The sequence below is a fragment of the Tinamus guttatus genome, unplaced genomic scaffold (genome assembly GCF_059628265.1).
Source record: "Tinamus guttatus ecotype Peru unplaced genomic scaffold, ASM5962826v1 Tinamus_guttatus_pri_ptg000134l, whole genome shotgun sequence".
In the NCBI taxonomy this organism is placed as follows: domain Eukaryota; kingdom Metazoa; phylum Chordata; class Aves; order Tinamiformes; family Tinamidae; genus Tinamus; species Tinamus guttatus.
In genome coordinates this window covers 2498349-2515874 of record NW_028288668.1, presented here as the reverse complement: position 1 = coordinate 2515874, position 17526 = coordinate 2498349, and the positions used below count along the sequence as shown (strand labels likewise).

The 17526-nt window shown below is 39.7% G+C and overlaps 1 protein-coding gene and 1 long non-coding RNA gene across 2 annotated transcripts in view; both read left to right on the top strand.

Annotated features, from left to right (window-relative positions):
* LOC148595246 (uncharacterized) overlaps positions 1-17526 on the top strand; it is a 371889-nt gene that overhangs the window by 176107 nt on the left and 178256 nt on the right. The window lies entirely within an intron of this gene.
* LOC148595247 (arylsulfatase D-like) lies at positions 3779-11716 on the top strand. Its single transcript, XM_088521854.1, is given in 7 exon segments — positions 3779-3869; positions 4732-4853; positions 6089-6211; positions 7842-8265; positions 9197-9333; positions 9547-9681; positions 11502-11716. Coding segments are annotated over 7 exon segments (1242 nt in total). The 5' UTR covers positions 3779-3783.

The following is a 17526-nucleotide window of genomic DNA, read 5'->3' as shown; positions in this document are numbered from 1 at the left end:
GATGTGGCCATCCTGCTTCTCCAACCAGAGCCCAAGGTTTTCCGTGCAGCATGGTGCAGATATATCTTGTAGTCTCACCATCTATGATTTACAGTCTTCCAATCAGTTATCACTAATGCTCTTCCTCTTGGATTTGCTGTTATTTGATACTATATTTTTGCTTTATATATTATATGCTACTGTAGTTTTACTTTACATTTTTTCTTCCCTTTTCATTTAAAACATTTCTTCCTTATCCAGAACTTAAAAATAGTGAGCAGGAAGTCCTCCTTGTGCCAGACAGGATGAAATGATTTTAAAGGAGACTGGCACACACCAATTATTCCGATACAAATGCAAACAGTATTTCTGAAAACCTCGCATTGGAAACATGGATCAGAAAGTCTGAGGTGAAGGAAATGGAGACAGCAAAGCTCCTAGAGAGTGAGTGGGAAGTGAGTAAACATGGGGCTGTTTTGGGGGTTTGTTTCTTTGTGTGTGTGTTTTTTTTTTCTCCTTAAGTTCTTTCTGCTTTTCCTGAGGGAGGAGTTTTTCCTCCTTCCCTTACTCACAGCGTGCACTTTCCTCCCACAGGACTGCAGTTTGCTTTCCCTGCCTTGCCGAGCTCTGCAATGGAGCTCTCGGCCACAAGCCCTGTGCTGTGCTTCCCGCTCCCGCCGCGGAGCAGCGGAGACGGCCGCGGAGCAGGGCTACTCCGCGCAAGGTGCAAAGCTATGGGGAAGGGAGGGCTGGAAGAGGGAACTCAGCGAAATGGTGCTTTCCTCAGTTGCCATCTTGCTTTCAAAGCAAAAATGCGTCTCTGCTTTGTCCTTGCTCACATCTGTCTCCCTCTGCCAACTTCTGGAGCAAAGAGTGACCAGAGCCTCTCCCTTCTGAAGGCTCTGACACACCGGATCAAAAATATCAAAAACAAGGATGGGAGTGGTACAGTAATAAATTATCTCTGTTTTCTCTTCCTATTTAACATTTCAGACTAACCCCTTGGAAGTTTTTGGTGGTGGTGAAAGGCAGGTAGTCTGCTTTCGCTACTATCTTAACATGACTCAATAGTTACATCCCACTTGCTGAGAACACAATGCTGTATTTGTCTAACTCTCCCTTCCAGCCACAAGTCTGTCTCAGCAAAACTGATGAGCTTTTTTGAGGACTTGTGCTTTCTCCCGATGAATTTATACACTAATCAATTTTTTTTCCTTTGCTGATTGAGCTCCTGGTCCATCAATATAAAGCATTTTTTCCCTTTATTGATTTCTTTATGTTGTTTTCAGCCCCCTCTTCAGTTTTTAAACTTAACTTTGAATAGTCAAGCATCGGTGAATAAACAGTGTGGTTTCCTCCAATGTCAAGCTCTTTGAGGTAAAACCATCTCACTAGTCTTTCTTATATCTAAAGAGATATAAGGATTGTCTGAGTCCTTTTTTCTTCCAGCATCGCACCAGCTATTTATGGTGAATTTGTTGTTTGCTATAAGCTTAAATTGCTTTCATAACCATGGCTTAGCAGGAGATGACTGCTCTCCTACCTTGCATAACCATTGCTGCTGTTCCATCTGAGTGAACAGATTTCTTGTCCCTCCCTGCGTGTTTTGATTTGCACTTGGCAGAAGGTAAAGAGTGTTGTTTGAATTGCCCCACCTTTTTTTTCCAAGCAAGCCAGGGTTCAAATGAACCATTTTTCATCACTTTTTTTGTATTTTAAGCCTTTGCTGCTGATCCCATACTTAACCCCATGAAAAATTTTCAATGCCATATTAAAAATTGTGTCACCATTTTTCACTCTTTTTTTTTTCTCCCTCCCTATGAATCTCACATTGTCCCAAGTGGCCTCTCCCTTTGTACAAGTCATTAGAAAAGCAGTCAAAGGTGCCAAACTCTCATATAGTGTTCCCTTCCCCATGATATCATTCACAAAGAGCAGATTTCTTGAACAAAAGGATGCCGTAATCTTCTAATGCTTTATTTCTCTAGGTGTGCGACAAGCACAGCGGTATCACCATAGAAAATAATTCTAAGGCAAGCATAGGAGTCAGAATTTTACAGCTCAGTAGTTTTCCAACATCTGATTGCTCATGCCAATGGTATCTAGCTAGCTCTCAAAGATCATTTTTTGTCAAGAAAGCTATGTGAGTTCTGTTATTTAATAAAACCATAGTAAGTCTTGTACTTAAAAGTTGCATAAATAGCAGCCTGCTACGCAGCATGTTCCAAATGTTCTGCACTTACCTGATTAATTAGACTGACCTTGTAAAATCATTTAGTAGTAATAGCTGCCAAAATAATCCTTAGGACCATCTTAACTATGTATTGATTTAATGCTTAGTGTTTTTAAACAATGAGGTCTGTTTCCCAAGTGGAGTTATCTGGCCATGCCTTTTAAAATCGTCATTTCCGAAACTGCTGAGTAGCTTTCTAGGCATCCTGAAAAGACAGATGTTCAACTTCCTTTCAACCCTGTTGCTTTCAAGGTTTATTAATGTTTAGTAGCTAAACATTCTTGCACTCATGCTCCAGGTATTGCTGAAAGATGACCACTTTGAACTCTGAGCACTGTTGTTTCATAATGTAAAGCTTCGTAGCATCTTAGCATACAGACCTGGTACTATAAGCAGTAGGTTACCTGAGATGGAATTTGTCCTTGACCCTATCTTAACTCTATTTTAGGATTACTGGTGGGATCAGAAAATATCCATCATCCATCTTAGCACCATGAGAAAACAAAGTGCCAGGATGCTGCTGCAGATTCCATGATGCTGTTTCTTTTTCTTTCCCTTTTGTGTATGCAGAGGAAGGGACCAGTAGTCTTCTACTCCATGCAGAAAGATGAATGCCCGAGTAACTGAAATGGGCTGTTGGGGGCTAATTATGTCCAGTGATCTTTAGAGACCTCCCCTAGCTGCTCTTAACTTGCACAAATTAGTGATCTGAAAGCCTTTACTGTAACGGTTCAACTCTGCGTAACTCTTCAGAGATATTATATTTGCAGATAAGAAAGTCTGCCTTACTTAAAAAAAACTAATCTAAGTACAAAAGAGAATTCTCTAAAACGTTCCTAAAGCAAGTTTTCATCAGTCTGCAAATTGCTATTGTAACCTATTGCTAGACTGGGGGGAGGAAAGGGAAAGGTAACTTTGGAACTTCAGGGTTAGGTCTTGAGACTGTTAATGTAGCAATCTTGAAAAAATTATTTGGAAAAGTATGCAGTTTCAAATGTTCTAGACATACTTAGAGAAAAAAAGTGTGACATGTATGTGTATATATATATTAAAAAAAAAAAAGCAATTTTTTGTTTTGCCAGATAGGCTACTGCAGCCTCTCTGACTAGAGACAACTACTTGGAGATCAAGGAAAGGGAACCCAGATAACTCTTCCTACTGAACGTGTGGCTGTGAAATGAAGTTTCCTACTACTTTGCATTATCTGTTTCTGATTTCCTGCCAATGACTCCCATCTCTCTCCATCTTCTTACAAGTCATATGCATAAAAAGTTTCTTTGTTGAATTTCAGGAGACGCCTCCTGCTGGCACTGACTTCCTGTTTATTCTGGAACACATTTGACATGACTTAAGGAAAAAATTCTTAACAGTGAGGGTGACAGAGCCCTGGAACAGGCTGCCCAGAGAGGTTGTGGAGTCTCCTTCTCTCTCCTTCCAAACCCGCTTGGATGCCACCCTGTGCCACGTGCTCTAGGTGACCCTGTGTGTGCAGGGGCGTTGGACTAGGTGATCTCTAGAGGTCCCTTCCAACCCTAAGCATTCTATGATTCTATGATTCTATGATTGCAGCCATGGACTCCAAACACAATATACTTCTGTTTGTGGCTGATGATCTTGGCATTGGAGATATTGGTTGCTATGGGAACAATACCATAAGGTAAAAGAACTCTTGGTACAATACATTTAATGTTATATAACATCTATCCTAGGTAATTAAGCCTAGTCATAAATTAAGAAACATTCTTAATCTCTTAATTCTCTTAATCAAAGACTCTAGTATTGCAGTCATAGTTTCCTCTCCTTCTCACAAATGAATTTTTCACTCTCTTCTTGCATAAGCTAGCTTTAGGCTGTACATCCAGTGTTTTTCCACTTTTAATCCACTTGCTTGTTGCCTCCTCCAATACAGTTCTGCGGGTGGACCCACATGATGATGTTCCTTCAGAAGTAGTGGCTGTGGGGTCAATACGGTTGTGCACAGCAGTGGGTGCTTGGCACTAATATTGGTGGTGAAGACAGGTTGGGAGGCCTCTCACACTCATCATGATGTTGTAGCCCATTCTTCCAGGAAAGTTAAGGACCCATGCAAGCTTAACTGTGCAAAGGTATCACTGTATTATCACATAAATAGTATATGTTATGAACATGGAACAAAAAACTCTTGGTTCCAAGAGCTCTAAATGCCCAGGAAGATTGCCTGGCCCAATGAATGATGCAATACCTGTTGGAAGTATTGGAGTAGAGGAGTACTATCCTTTTCTTGGTAAGTCTTTCAATTTCAGTTTTATTTTCAATCTGAACAGGGCTAGCAGTTTCTAAGTCTCTTTTCAAGGTTGCCAGGTATGTTCTATGGCTGTGTCCCAGAAATGGATTCTCCAGTCGCTACAGCCCAGCAGTCCTAGAGCATGTACACAGAATAGCTTTCTAAGAAGCTGTTCAAAATCTCTAGCTTTTCTTGACAATCTGTTAAAATAAGTTTGATACTACCTTGCTTCTAATAACAGGAGATTGTTGTTTAGGACCCCAAACATTGACCGTCTGGCTAGAGAAGGAGTGAAACTTACCCAGCACATTGCCGCAGCTCCGCTCTGCACTCCAAGCAGAGCAGCTTTTCTCACTGGCAGATACCCCATCAGATCAGGTTGGGCCTGTTTTTAATTTACGGATTTCTTTGTTCTAAAATACGCAATATGTATTGGAACAAAAGATAAAAAGACTGTTTCCCTTGCTTGTGATAGAAAATACTTTATCAGTGGCTCTAACTTTAGGTAAATGACGTCTGAGGAACCACTGCCTCACCAGCTGGCAGACTGTTAACCTTATTTTTTTAGGATGTGGAAGATGTAGATGATACAAATAGATTAGCAGGGAGAAATGACAACATTAAACAACATCTGTTACTTCCTTACTGCAACATAGCATGGTGCTTACTGTTGGAAGTCCTTTTGGCAGTGATGGTTAGAGGTAAGGGGCTGAAACAAGGGTCCCAAATGAAAACAAGTTCAGAGACACTGTTGTGCAGAAAGTCACAAAACTCCGCTGAAAATGAAACATGGGATCCATTCCACACCTATTTAGGCAGCTTTTGGATAATTTTGTAGGTATACTTGTCTCCATAGGAACTATATAGGGAACCTATATGCTTACTGCAGGAAAACTAAGTGCAAAATCAGTGTATATGCTGGGTTAACTGTGTCTCATCTAAACATGTCACTGCTGTAGTCATTACCTCTGGCATGCTAATCTAATGTTAACTGCAACTTCCCTTTGGTTTCCATAATTACAGCTTATACAGAGAAGAGAGTATATGCTTGTGGCTACACCAAAAGTTTGAGGTTTACTCTTGCAGAGAAGGAATTCTATTTTAATTTCTTAGCAACAATGAAATCAAGCCTTTTTGTAAGACTTTAAATATACATAGTGAGGAAGTTTATTTTAGGCATATAACCTTATTACTCTGAGTACATCATAGATTTTAACATATTTGTATTCAATACATCATTATGAGATAGGGAAATGCAACTGTTACCTCTCATTTTAGATGAAGAACAGAGAGACTGAATTATTGCAGTTGCTCAGAAAGGCAGAAAATAAAACTTACTATATACTGTCACCACTGATTTATTCTCAGTTTGATGATAAAACTGGTGTCAAAAAGCATTTGTTTTAAAATATAACTCCTGGCTACCTGATTTAGTTTGATATAGCACTGATAATATGATGTGACTGACTACAAAACAGGTTTGCCTTTACATCTTATAAGGAGCTTCATCAGCTTCAGACGAAGCACCTGACTCAGAGACTGACAAGAGCAGCCCAGTCTCTGCATGCATGAGGGAAAGGCTTGCACACAATGACCCGGGTTATTTTTGTCAGGAATGGCCTCCAGCAATCGGTACCGAGCGCTGCAGTGGAACGCAGGGTCAGGAGGGCTCCCCGCAAATGAAACAACCTTTGCCAGGCTGCTACAGAAACCAGGTTATGCCACTGGACTGACAGGTAAGTGAAAAGGTTTTATTCCACATTTGAAGAATGATCTAGTTGTATGAAGGAAATCTGGGGATTCGCCCCATTCACCCCAAATAGTCCATTACTCATAGATATTAATGTTCTAAAAGATGAAGAGGAAAAATACTCATATTTGCAGGAACCCCAATAATTCTACAGTTTAAAGTGTTCATAACAATATTAATGCCAGTGTAGGGGACCAGACACAGGGGAGATTTAAAAAAAAGACTCATGGTTGTAATGAATGAGCATTTATTTCCCTCAGCCGAAAATCATTAAAGGTTGAGTTTTGTTGCCTTGGCGCAAACAAGAATGTTTGTACCCACAGCAGAGGTTTGTGCTGATAAAGTCAGTGTGGCTCACAAGTGATGTTGTGAGTCCCCAGTGATGCAAAGCCTTGTGACTGCTTCCTCAGATGAAGCCAAGCTGCGAAAGTCTCAAGAAAACACCACCTTCAGCACATCTTTCTGTCTGTAACCTGGGTCACATAGAATCACACAGAATCACAGAATGGTTGAGGTTGGAAGGCACCTCCAGAGATCATCTAGTCCAACCCCCCTGCTCAAGCAGGGACACTCAGAGCACGTGGCACAGGGCGGCATCCAGGCGGGTTTGGAAGATCTCCAGAGAAGGAGGCTCCACAACCTCTCTGGGCAGCCTGTTCCAGGGCTCTGTTACCCTCACAGTAAAGAAGTGCTTCCTCACATGCAGATTGAACTTCCTCTGTTTCAACTTTGATTAGGTTCTTAATTTCAGAGCACAGAGCTGGAGATCTTCAAGATCCATCATTCTTCTGTCAAATATCTTTAAAATCTACTAGCAACATCTCTTTCTTCCCTTCTCTTCAGCATTCATCATTGTACTGCAAAGAACCCCTTCACATAAATCGACTGAGTCAACACTGGCTCCCTTAAAAACAGTGCTTGGGTCAGATGTACCCAATCCACGGCCACCTCCAGTGTTAGGAAACAGACATGGTCATGTTGAGACAAGAACTCATTAAGTGCAGTCTTCCTGACTGAGCTGATAATTACATGGAGATTACCTACTGCAACAAACTTTGGGGTCCTCTGATCCAGCAGGTTTTCCAAGCAGAAAACAGCTTTTGTCTGGTTTATACCTTTTGGTCACCTTCCTATGGAGTAGAGACATGCTTCAGAAATCATCTTCCTTAGTCTGGCAATTAAGATATTTATTAATCTTGGGCAAAAGTTCACTGAATTTGTAGCATTATGATAATTATTATTAATGAAATTGCAAGTCAGGCACTTGAAAGTTAGAAAGTCACTGTATTAAAGCAATCTGCAAATTAGAGTTCCTTCAGTCCTCTAACTGAAAGCCAATGAAACCCTATGCTTACATGATCCTCATCACCTCAGTAGCTGAGCATCTTGCAAACTTATCTGTTTATTGCATGGCAATTGGGGAATCACACATTATGACATTCATCTGATCGGGTATTGAATTTAACCAGAATCCTTGTGCACTGAGGGAATGCTTTGATGCCCTTTATTCACATAGGGAGTGACTTACCTAATTCCTAACAGTTGCTCACAGTGTTACTTTGACTTATTTTGTCTGCATTAACGTTCTAATTTCTCTCACACTTTAAAACCTCCAGGAAAATGGCATCAAGGTGTGAACTGTGAATCCTTCAATGATCACTGCCACCATCCTCTAAACCATGGATTTGACTATTTCTATGGCATGCCTTTCACACTTCTAAACAGCTGTCAGGAAAACAAACCCCCAGAGCTGGATGCAGTCCTTCAAGCTAAGCTTTGACTTTACAGCCAGATCATTGCCCTTGCTGTGTTCACTCTCACTGCTGGAGGACTTACTGGTTTGATTTCCATCAGCTGGAAGATAATTGCCTGTTTTACTTTGGTCGGCTGTATCTTCTTCATTTCTTGGTACTCCAGTTACGGCTTTGTGCAGCACTGGAACTGCATCCTGATGAGGAATCACGATATTACTGAGCAGCCAATGAGGCTGGAGAGGACTGCTTCTCTCATGCTGAAGGAAGCAGTGTCATTTATCAAAAGGTAACTTGTTATCCGTAGTTTTCCTTAAATGGGGCAGGATGTCCTGGGCTCTTCCAGTAGAGTATATTCTCTAGAAACTAGAGCTGAATTTTAATGACTGAAACTTTGAAACTCATACCAGGTATCTAAATATATAATCCCATCTGCTTACCCTTAAGTTGTAACTGTCTTGAATATGAACTTACAGCAAACGTGATGTATTTAACCAAGTGATGCATGATTAGGACACTCACTATATGCTGTAGTCTGTAAATAATACATTTGCTCCAAGATTAACCACCTAAATTATACATTTCACTCTGTAAGACTAATTTGTGCTGTTTCTCATAAACACTATAAAACACCTCGATAGAATGCTGCACATTATATGATTATTCCTGCTAAAAATCTCAAAAACACTTGAAGTTCATTTTCACGGCATTCGAAGAGTTGAAAAGAAAGTTGAGTTAAGATGGTCCATGTTCTAGCCTCGAGTTCCTCTTCTGCCTGCACAGCCTTGGGCAAGTATTTCTGTGTACCAGTTGTCTTTCTCTAAAGCAGGAAATAACTTTTATTTTCTTCAAGACTGTGAAAGCAAATATAGTAAAAACTATTATTGACACCTTTAGAAAGTCTTTATAAACATAACATTTGAGATGACATCCAGTTTCATTTAATTAAAAAGCATCAGAATTGGGCATCTGATTCACTTAAGCACTCTATAAATGCTCTGCCTCTCTACACATTAGAATTTTAAAATAACTAGCCTGACTTGAGGAGTTCTTTCTTTCCTATGTTTTATGCAAAAAGAAATCTTCTAATCACAATCAATGGAGATATGTTGGTTTTGGGTACAGTGGGTACAGTCTAGACCCACTGCAAGAGTCTTCATGAATGAATAGAATTTTAAAAATATATTCCAAGTGTACAACTTTTTTCTTTTTTTTTAAAGAAACAGGCATAGACCATTCCTTCTTTTTGTTTCCTTTCTGCATGTTCATACCCCGCTTTTTACCATGGCGAGATTTCTCAGAAAGAGCAGACATGGTTTATATAGAGATAATGTAGAAGAAATGGACTGGATGGTGGGTATGTGTTTGTCAAGAAACATTTGTTTCAAACATATGCCTGACACAAATACACCCATGTATTCTACAGCGGGAGCCAAGGTGTTTCAAGAAGTCTAAACTGTTAAAAACTTCTCCTAGTGCACAGCAAAAGATTGTTTTTGAAAAATTATAAATGTCTTGATCTTTCTGCTTGCTTAATAGGAACCTTGCTGTCTCTTTTCTTAAATTTAAGGTAAAATTCTGGATGCTCTTGACAAAGAAGGTTTGAAGAATAATACGTTCACAAACTTTGCCTCTGACCACGGAGGAGAGTTGGAGGCTCAGGATGGATCTGCCCAGTTAGGTGGCTGGAGTGGTATCTATAAAGGTAGGAAATACAGCATGACTTCACAGAAGTTTAGAAACAGATATTTAATGAGTATGCCTTGCTCAAGGTGACAGGGCATTGTTTTCTAGATGAAATATGGATCTCATGCCGGGGTGCTTTAATCTTTAAGTCACCTTTCCTTTCAGCAAGACGCAAGCTTTTTTACTCATCTCTATGATAAAGGTACTTTATGGTTTGATACCTATAAGACATTTGTTTTTCTAAAATGAAAGCTACAGAAAAAAAAAGTGCAAGTTTCTGGCATTTATTTAGGTCTTTTTTTTTTCTTCTTTCCACAATAGGGCTTCTTCCTAATTTACTTTATTTTTCTTAATTTATTTTTCTTATTGTATTCCAGAAATTGTACCTGCCCAACTAATCAATATGGAATAGAATATGAAGGGCATATTGTGCCATGACTTGCAGAACCAACCTAGTCTCTCTATATTGTCATATTCTACCCAAAACCAGTGGTTGGCATAAAATTCAATTGTCATTCACACTGGTCTTGTTAGTCAAAAAGGGCTTTCTGCATCTCCCTTCCACTGTGACATGTGTTTTAGCCTGATGGGTAGTGCAGTGACTTTTTCATGGCAAAAGAATAGGTCTCTCTATGGCCTGTCCTCCCACCCACCCTGACAGTCTTGCTTGGTCAGACCACCTCATACGGTGACATGACATGAAGCCCAAGACATGACAAATACAAGAAGTGAGAAGACAAACTTGGGGAAGATTTAGGTCTCAGGACCTTTTATCATTGATGAACCCTCCACTTCTTGCACAGCTTCTGATTATTTTATTTCATAAATCAGGCTTCCTCCAGAACTCACCTCCACTACTCTCCAGTTCATAGTAGAAGTCAAAGACTTGGAATTTTGTCTTCCACAAGGTAGTTGCTAGGCACTGCTAAGCAAAGGAGATTGTTGGCCCTTAAGAAAGGGAAGAGCTTTCACTTAATACAATAGTTCTACTTCTCATTTCCTATTTCCTGGCTTTGCATGAGCAGTGGCTTCTCTTCTCTTTCTGGATGACAAGACTGATGCATCATCCTGGTGGGATCTAGCAATATGTTCTTTGACTTATTGAATACCTTAATTAAAGTTGATTTCTCCATTGGGGGTAAGATAAATACTCTTCATGCACCTAGTATCAAGACGCTTTATTATCTTTGTTAGTAGCAAGTAGAGAAAATGGGCTTTCCTGCCACTTGAAGTAAGGTGTGTATGATGTGATTTTATAGATTCAAATTTTTGCTTCTGAGTTTGGAGACGTTACAATAAGCACTGGTAAAGTCAGGTCTAAATCAGGTCTAAAAATGGAAGAGATACATAAAACAGAGGGAAAACATGAGTGTTAAGTGCACATATTTTGAAGGGAAGCCATGGCTAGAAAGAAAAGCAATAAAATTTTTAAGGTATTTATTAAATCAGTTCCTAAAACTTATTTATGTTTAAAGAGAATTCTTCAATCTGGTGAGCTCTTCCAATTTCCAGTCCCTCTTCTTCTTTTTTTGCTGTGAAGCAGTTCAGAAACACAAGTGAATGCAGGCAGGCCACAAAATGGAAGGCAGCAGCAGATGGCAGTTGCTTTATTGTTGCTGACTACATGCTTTTCAAAGGAAGATTTGCTATTCCTAGATTGCGTTTCAGTCCTTCTGAAGTATGTGAAATCCAGTGCAAAGAGAGTGAAATCTTCCAGATAAACAAGGTATTATTGTGTTTTTTTTTTTTTTCTGTAGATTCAAATGTAACAAGCCAATGAGTTTGTATTTAATTGTGTGATTGCCTTGGAACTGCTATTATTGGTTTATTTCACTGCAGGTGGAAAAGGCATGGGAGGCTGGGAAGGAGGAATCCGTGTGCCAGGAATATTTAGATGTCCAGGAGTGTTATCTGCAGACATAGCTATCGATGAACCTACAAGTCTTACGGACCTTTATCCCACCATAGTTCATCTGGCTGGAGGAACATTACCGCAGGACAGGTATGGAGACAAGAAAACAGACTTGCTCTGGCATCTACTGTCATATCAATGACCGTTATTTTGCTTTTATCATGAGGTAGGTGTTAAAAGCACTGTTTTATTTTCTGTCCTGTTGCAATGATGTACTGCAACAATAGGGAGATACAATAGGCTCTGGTGTTCGTAGGTTCTGGAAAGGTTCTGAAAACTCCAAAGGTGTAAATGTATTTGCTGAGTGCTTGGACTAAAAAGAGTAGGCTACTGGCCACTGGACACCAAAAAGGTCCCTGACTGAAGGACATCCCTATGATAGGTATAGTGATGATGGAGGGGACAGAAATGCAGGTAGGAAATTCAGAATTCTTTTAACTTTTTCTCACTTGCTCAATCCTGTGTAATGGAGGAAAAAATACATGTCATGAGTGAGCTCTGACAACTATGCCCACAGGTGCTTACATGACCAGTGTAGTTGTTGAATTATTTCCGAATCCCCCCTAAAATAAAATTGGGGCCCAATAATATATATATATATTTTGTCTTGGAAACCAAAGTAAAGAAAAGGGATGTTGAACAAATACTTTTTTTCCTTCCATTCTTCGCAACTAAGCATAGGGCTTAGAAGATTCCTGTCTTGTGCGGAAAAGCACTTGAAACTAGATCAGCTTTTCAGATTTGCATCTAAGAGACAACTATAGATCTATATTCCAAAATGTGCCACTCAAGGAATACAACTGGAAAAGTCTGCAGAGAGCTTAGTGTATGGTGCTGAACAGGCAATCATTAAGAAATATTAGACTTTTGCAGAACTCTGAATGCTTGCATATGTGCTCCCAACATCATGGTCATACTCCAGACAAACACAGTGATTCCAGTTTTTATTGCTTTCTCTCCTTCTTTCTTGTTTTTGCAGAAGTACTGTTAAAGTCTGTTGCTTTGCTAATATAAAAATATTGCTGTATAAAACACACTTGAACACCTGAGTCAGAGGGAATCTGATTTAGTGAAGAATATTCTTCAAGTTGTAAAGAGCTTTCAGAACAGATCTGTGGGTAACAATAACGTATCACAGATAAAATAAAGTACAAAATATTGAAGTCCAAAATAACTCTATAACAGATACAACAAGGAGATAAATATTTTGCTCCCCCAAGTGCGGTCTTATTGTGTACTTCTTTGGTAGATAACACATTTACTGAAAAAAAAGAATGCCAATAAAAATGTTTTGGATAAATGACAGTGTTTTAAAGTCAGTTCTAGAAAAATAAGGTTCACTTGAGTGTGTCATTGGAATTAATGCTTAAGAATATTTAGTAGCAGGATACTTAATTTTAAACTACTTACTTACAAACCACTCAGATAAAGGAATCTTGACAACATGAGTACCAAGAAATAGTGGTGTAGCACAAGTCAGATTTTTCTAAGGAGATGTGTGAACTTCTCTGAAATTCCCTGAAATTCACAGTGAAGTTAGAGAGATTTTATGTCTTACCTAAGGACTGTTTTCTGCAGAAGGTAGATGGAGTCAGAAGTTTTTATAAGCATGCTGGTAAGACATTATATAGGAATTGGGGTTTGGAGAAAGTAAAAGGAAACTGATTATTTCTCTCCACCCTCTACAAGTGACTGCAACCCGCACAAACCTTTTACTTGCTCAGGCAGTTCAGAAGTTCCCTCAGAAAGATTCTTACATGCAAGAAGGAATATCTGAATGCCAATATTTGCTTTTAGAAGTCAGATATGTGAGAATAACCAGATAGAGGATGGCAGCATAAAGCACACCGTGATTCAAAATTTAAGTGTTTGCTGGCAGAGAACTCATCTGTAGACAGTAGTGAGTAAACAACAGCTTCCTGTGGTTAGGCACAGTGAAAAACAGGTTATTTAGGGGAAGGAAATACTGCAAGGCTCAAAATTCAGAGAAAAAACAATAATCTCCTTTGTGCTTTGTTATCATAAAGCTGTAACTGTAATAAAAGATTTTGGTTGAAAGTTTAATTCTACTGAAGGCAATAACTGGTCACAGATGTTACCTCTGTATTGCAAGACTAACTCAGCGGTACCAGGACGCAAAGTCCATACTAGTAGAATGCCCCCTCCACTCCCAAATCCTTAGTTTTATTATGAGGGAAAATATATATATATATATATTTAAGGCAGCCCCCAAACAGCATGTGCACATCTTCAGCAGTGATCACATGGTGAGAATGATGGAAGCAGTGTAGAAAAGCTAAAAGACTTCAGTTTTAATTTGAACTGTACACAGACTAATGCTTACAGTGTTAGCAGCTTTTAACCAATCATCTTTCCCAAAGCACAACGTTATTTTCAAGAAATTTTCTTTGCCCAGGAAACATCACAAACGTAATCATACCATGTAAGTTTTAAATAGATTTAAAAGTATTGATAATAGTAGGCAAATTTGACAACATGTCCATGATGAAAATAGTCAAATGCCAGCAAAGTGATCAGCAAAGCCAAATGGGTAAACATGAGCAAAGTGATCAACAAATCAAACTGCCTTCAACTATACTTGCCCCTCCTGCACTTTAAATTGCTACATCTTTCTGTCACACTTACTTCTAAATTCAGCACTTGCCATATTAATATCCAGGACATTCAGAGACCTGAAATATCAACAAATGATCATATATTGTTATTTATAGGCATACATTATTTATAGCATCTCCTTGTGGCACTGAAAATAGAGCAGTGAGGGGGTTTATCCAAGTCTGTGTAGAATTAGCTGCCTGGGAATCTAGGAACGGCAGCAGCCATGTTGTGCCCGGATTTCCAGGCTACTTTGTGCTGGATCAGCCAGGAATTCATGTCAAACTTTAATGCGGCTCCAGTTTGCTTGCTGCTCCTGGCAGAGATCCCAGGCAATTGCTGTGTGAAGCCTGGGGGAAGGGGAAAAACTCGGAGTCCGTCCCACTTCCTGCGAGGGACCTTAGTGGATCCGTGCGGCAAAGCAGACCAAGGAGTGAGAGGAATTTGGGTGCAAGAAGATTAACCGAGAGGAGGGTTTGTTTTCCTTGTTGTTAAAAAGGGGTTGGTCTCTGTTATGATGATGGCTTCCTGTGTCTTAGGGAATTACAGCCTGATGTTTCCTTAGATATCTGTAACTGTGCTGATTTCTAGAGGCAGGTGTTTGCCAGCTTTCATGCTATTTGTTTGTTTGTTTTATTTAATAGATAAGGAAACTGAGCAAGCTCTAGGGCCCAGAACCATGTTTGCCGTGCTCTCATATCAATGTCAGTGAGACCTCTACTCTCAGAACAAACCAGCGCCTGAAAGAAAAAGGTGAATATGCACATTTAAATGTTTTAGTTTTTCTTTTTTACAGGTTGGTATTTCTTCTAGCCCTTCAATAAGAGTAGTGGTCCTAAAATGGTTGCAGTAAATTAGACAGCACTAATTTTCAGCATGTAGTTCAATTTCACATTTCCAAAGTCAGCAGATAGCATGTTCAGTCTATTATTTATTCAGAAGTTTGTAAGGGTAAAAAATGACAAAAACAAAGAACTAACATGTCAGGTTGCTGTAGATATCAAAATGAAGGAAAAGGAAAATTAATCTAGACAAATAAATAAATAAATAAGCACTTGCAGTTCTCCAGTAATACAACTAACAACGATTGGTTTAAAATGTGCCGCGTGCTCTAGGTGTGAGGCTTGAGGAGGAGGGTTGGACTAGACGATCTCTAGAGACCCCTTCCAACCTCAACCCTCCTGTGATTCTGTGATTCCACGATGCCACCACCAAAGGTATTAAGACCCAAGTATCTTTTAGGACCACTTCAACTCCCTGATTCTAAGTTCACAGCTTTCCTATGGGGCTGTACAAAGTCTCTACCTAAATAGCAGTTTAAATACTGTCACCGACATCTGTGCCACTGAGGCTACTAAGAGAAAGCAGAAGAGAGCAGAGTTGCTGTACGGGCTTGGAAAACTTGCGAATGCCTTTAGGAAATCTAGGGATTTCTTAGATGCTCAGATCTGTCTGGTATTTTTGTGCTATTCAGCTTATAGGGGCTGTAATGATCCTCAGTTACCCAGGCTGGAGGGAGGACGTTTTCATTGCAAGAGCCCAGGCTTATTCATTTACCCCCTCCAGTCCTGTTAAACACCGGGCTGCCGGCCAGCTGCCGGGAAGGCAGGGCCAGGAGAAGTTTCCTTGCAGACGAGGGCTGGAGCCACTGCTGGCTCTTCTTCCTCCCAGGCTAATGCCTCTCTGTGCTGGCCTTGTCCATAGCTGTGCACTGCGTGAGGCCTTTAGCTCCTTGGTGCTTCAGCAGGAATTGCTGATAGCCTGTGATTAAGAGGTACCAGTATCGCACAAGTGGTAATAACTCCAAGTAGTCGGTCCTTTGCTTCACACTAATACAGCCTTTTTGTTTGTTTGTTTTTGAATCATGACACTCAGCATCATGTAGTATATGTGCTGGCAAGAAGATCCTTCTTCAAACATAGGCAGTACGTTTGGTGAGAGAGGGTCTCTGCTTCCCCATTAACCTCTGAGTTGGCCAGTGGGCAGGGTGAATAGAATCTCAGCAGTATCTTTCAGAAACCTGCCCATAAAGAGGGGAAAATGACCTAAACCATATGGAAAATACTGCATCTAAGAGAGATAAAGCACATAAGAAGCAGAGGTATGGACAGGAAGTGTAATTTTTGAAGGCATGTCATTTTGGGCACCCAATGTCTGGGCACCCAGACGTTACTTGTAAAAACCAGTGGAGTTGGATATGACGCTTTTTATTCTCTTTTCCTAGTAAGAACAGCATCATTTACAGTTTCTTCTCCATCGGCTCATTCTTTGAAATTCCTACAGCAGAATTATGCCCTGCTCTGCCCAGTTTATTATTCTGCAGACATGAAAAAAACCATAGCATTCTTATATACCATTAAAGATGGAAAAAAAAATCTCTCAGAAAACACTGCTTTTTCCCTTTTGAAAATGTACTCATCTGGGGGGGGAGTCATTGGTCAAGATGGAACCTTTTAGGAATTTTTACTTTCTGTTTGGAAGTGTTTTTTGTTTCTAAATGTGTCTTCTGCAGTTATAAAAATAAAAATTCAAAATGGAAGCAAAAAAAATCCTTGAAAATAAATATGCGAATTAGCCTCATACTATTCCTTAATGGAAGTGAGAATATCCTTGTTCTTGTGCTGGTTTGAAATAGAAAGGAGTATGGGAAAGTAAGAATTTCCCATGGACTGGATATTTAACACTCTGGTCTCTTTCTACATGGAAGAAAATAAAAGGCACCTCTGATTTACTTTGCAGTGTTAAGATAAGCCTGTGCCAGGCCCTGTGGAACCAATTTGTCGTACATTCCTGCATGACTTTTACATCTTCAGTGCCACATTTTCTGCAGATGCCTTAGTGTAAGAGTGTATTTCCAAAACCATTCTGTATCCAGACAGGTTAGTTATACTGGGTAATTCAACAAGCATAGGAAATTGCTTCCACTCATAAAATTGGACTTCCTAGGGAAAAAAATAAATGTTTAGGAACTAAAAGGATTGGCTTTTATAGTCCAGGTTGAATTCGTAGAGTTGGCGGATGGGAACACTGGCCTGACAAACTTGTAAGTGACATTAGGCTTAGAAATTCCTGAGACAGTCATCAGAATGGTCGTAAATTTGCTGGGCAACAACTTGCAACACTGAGACCAAAGTACTTCCTTGAACATACTAGATCTTTTCCAAAGCTAAAAGTTCACATTAGTTTCCAGGTTGGCTTTTCTTGGAGTGCTTTACGATTTCTAAGCTCAGGGTAAGGATTACATTCTCTTCCTGGAACTTAAAAGATAATTTGAGGTAAACCAAAGTTTGAGAAATCCGTTTTATTTATCGTTGCCTACTGTTGGCAACTTAATAG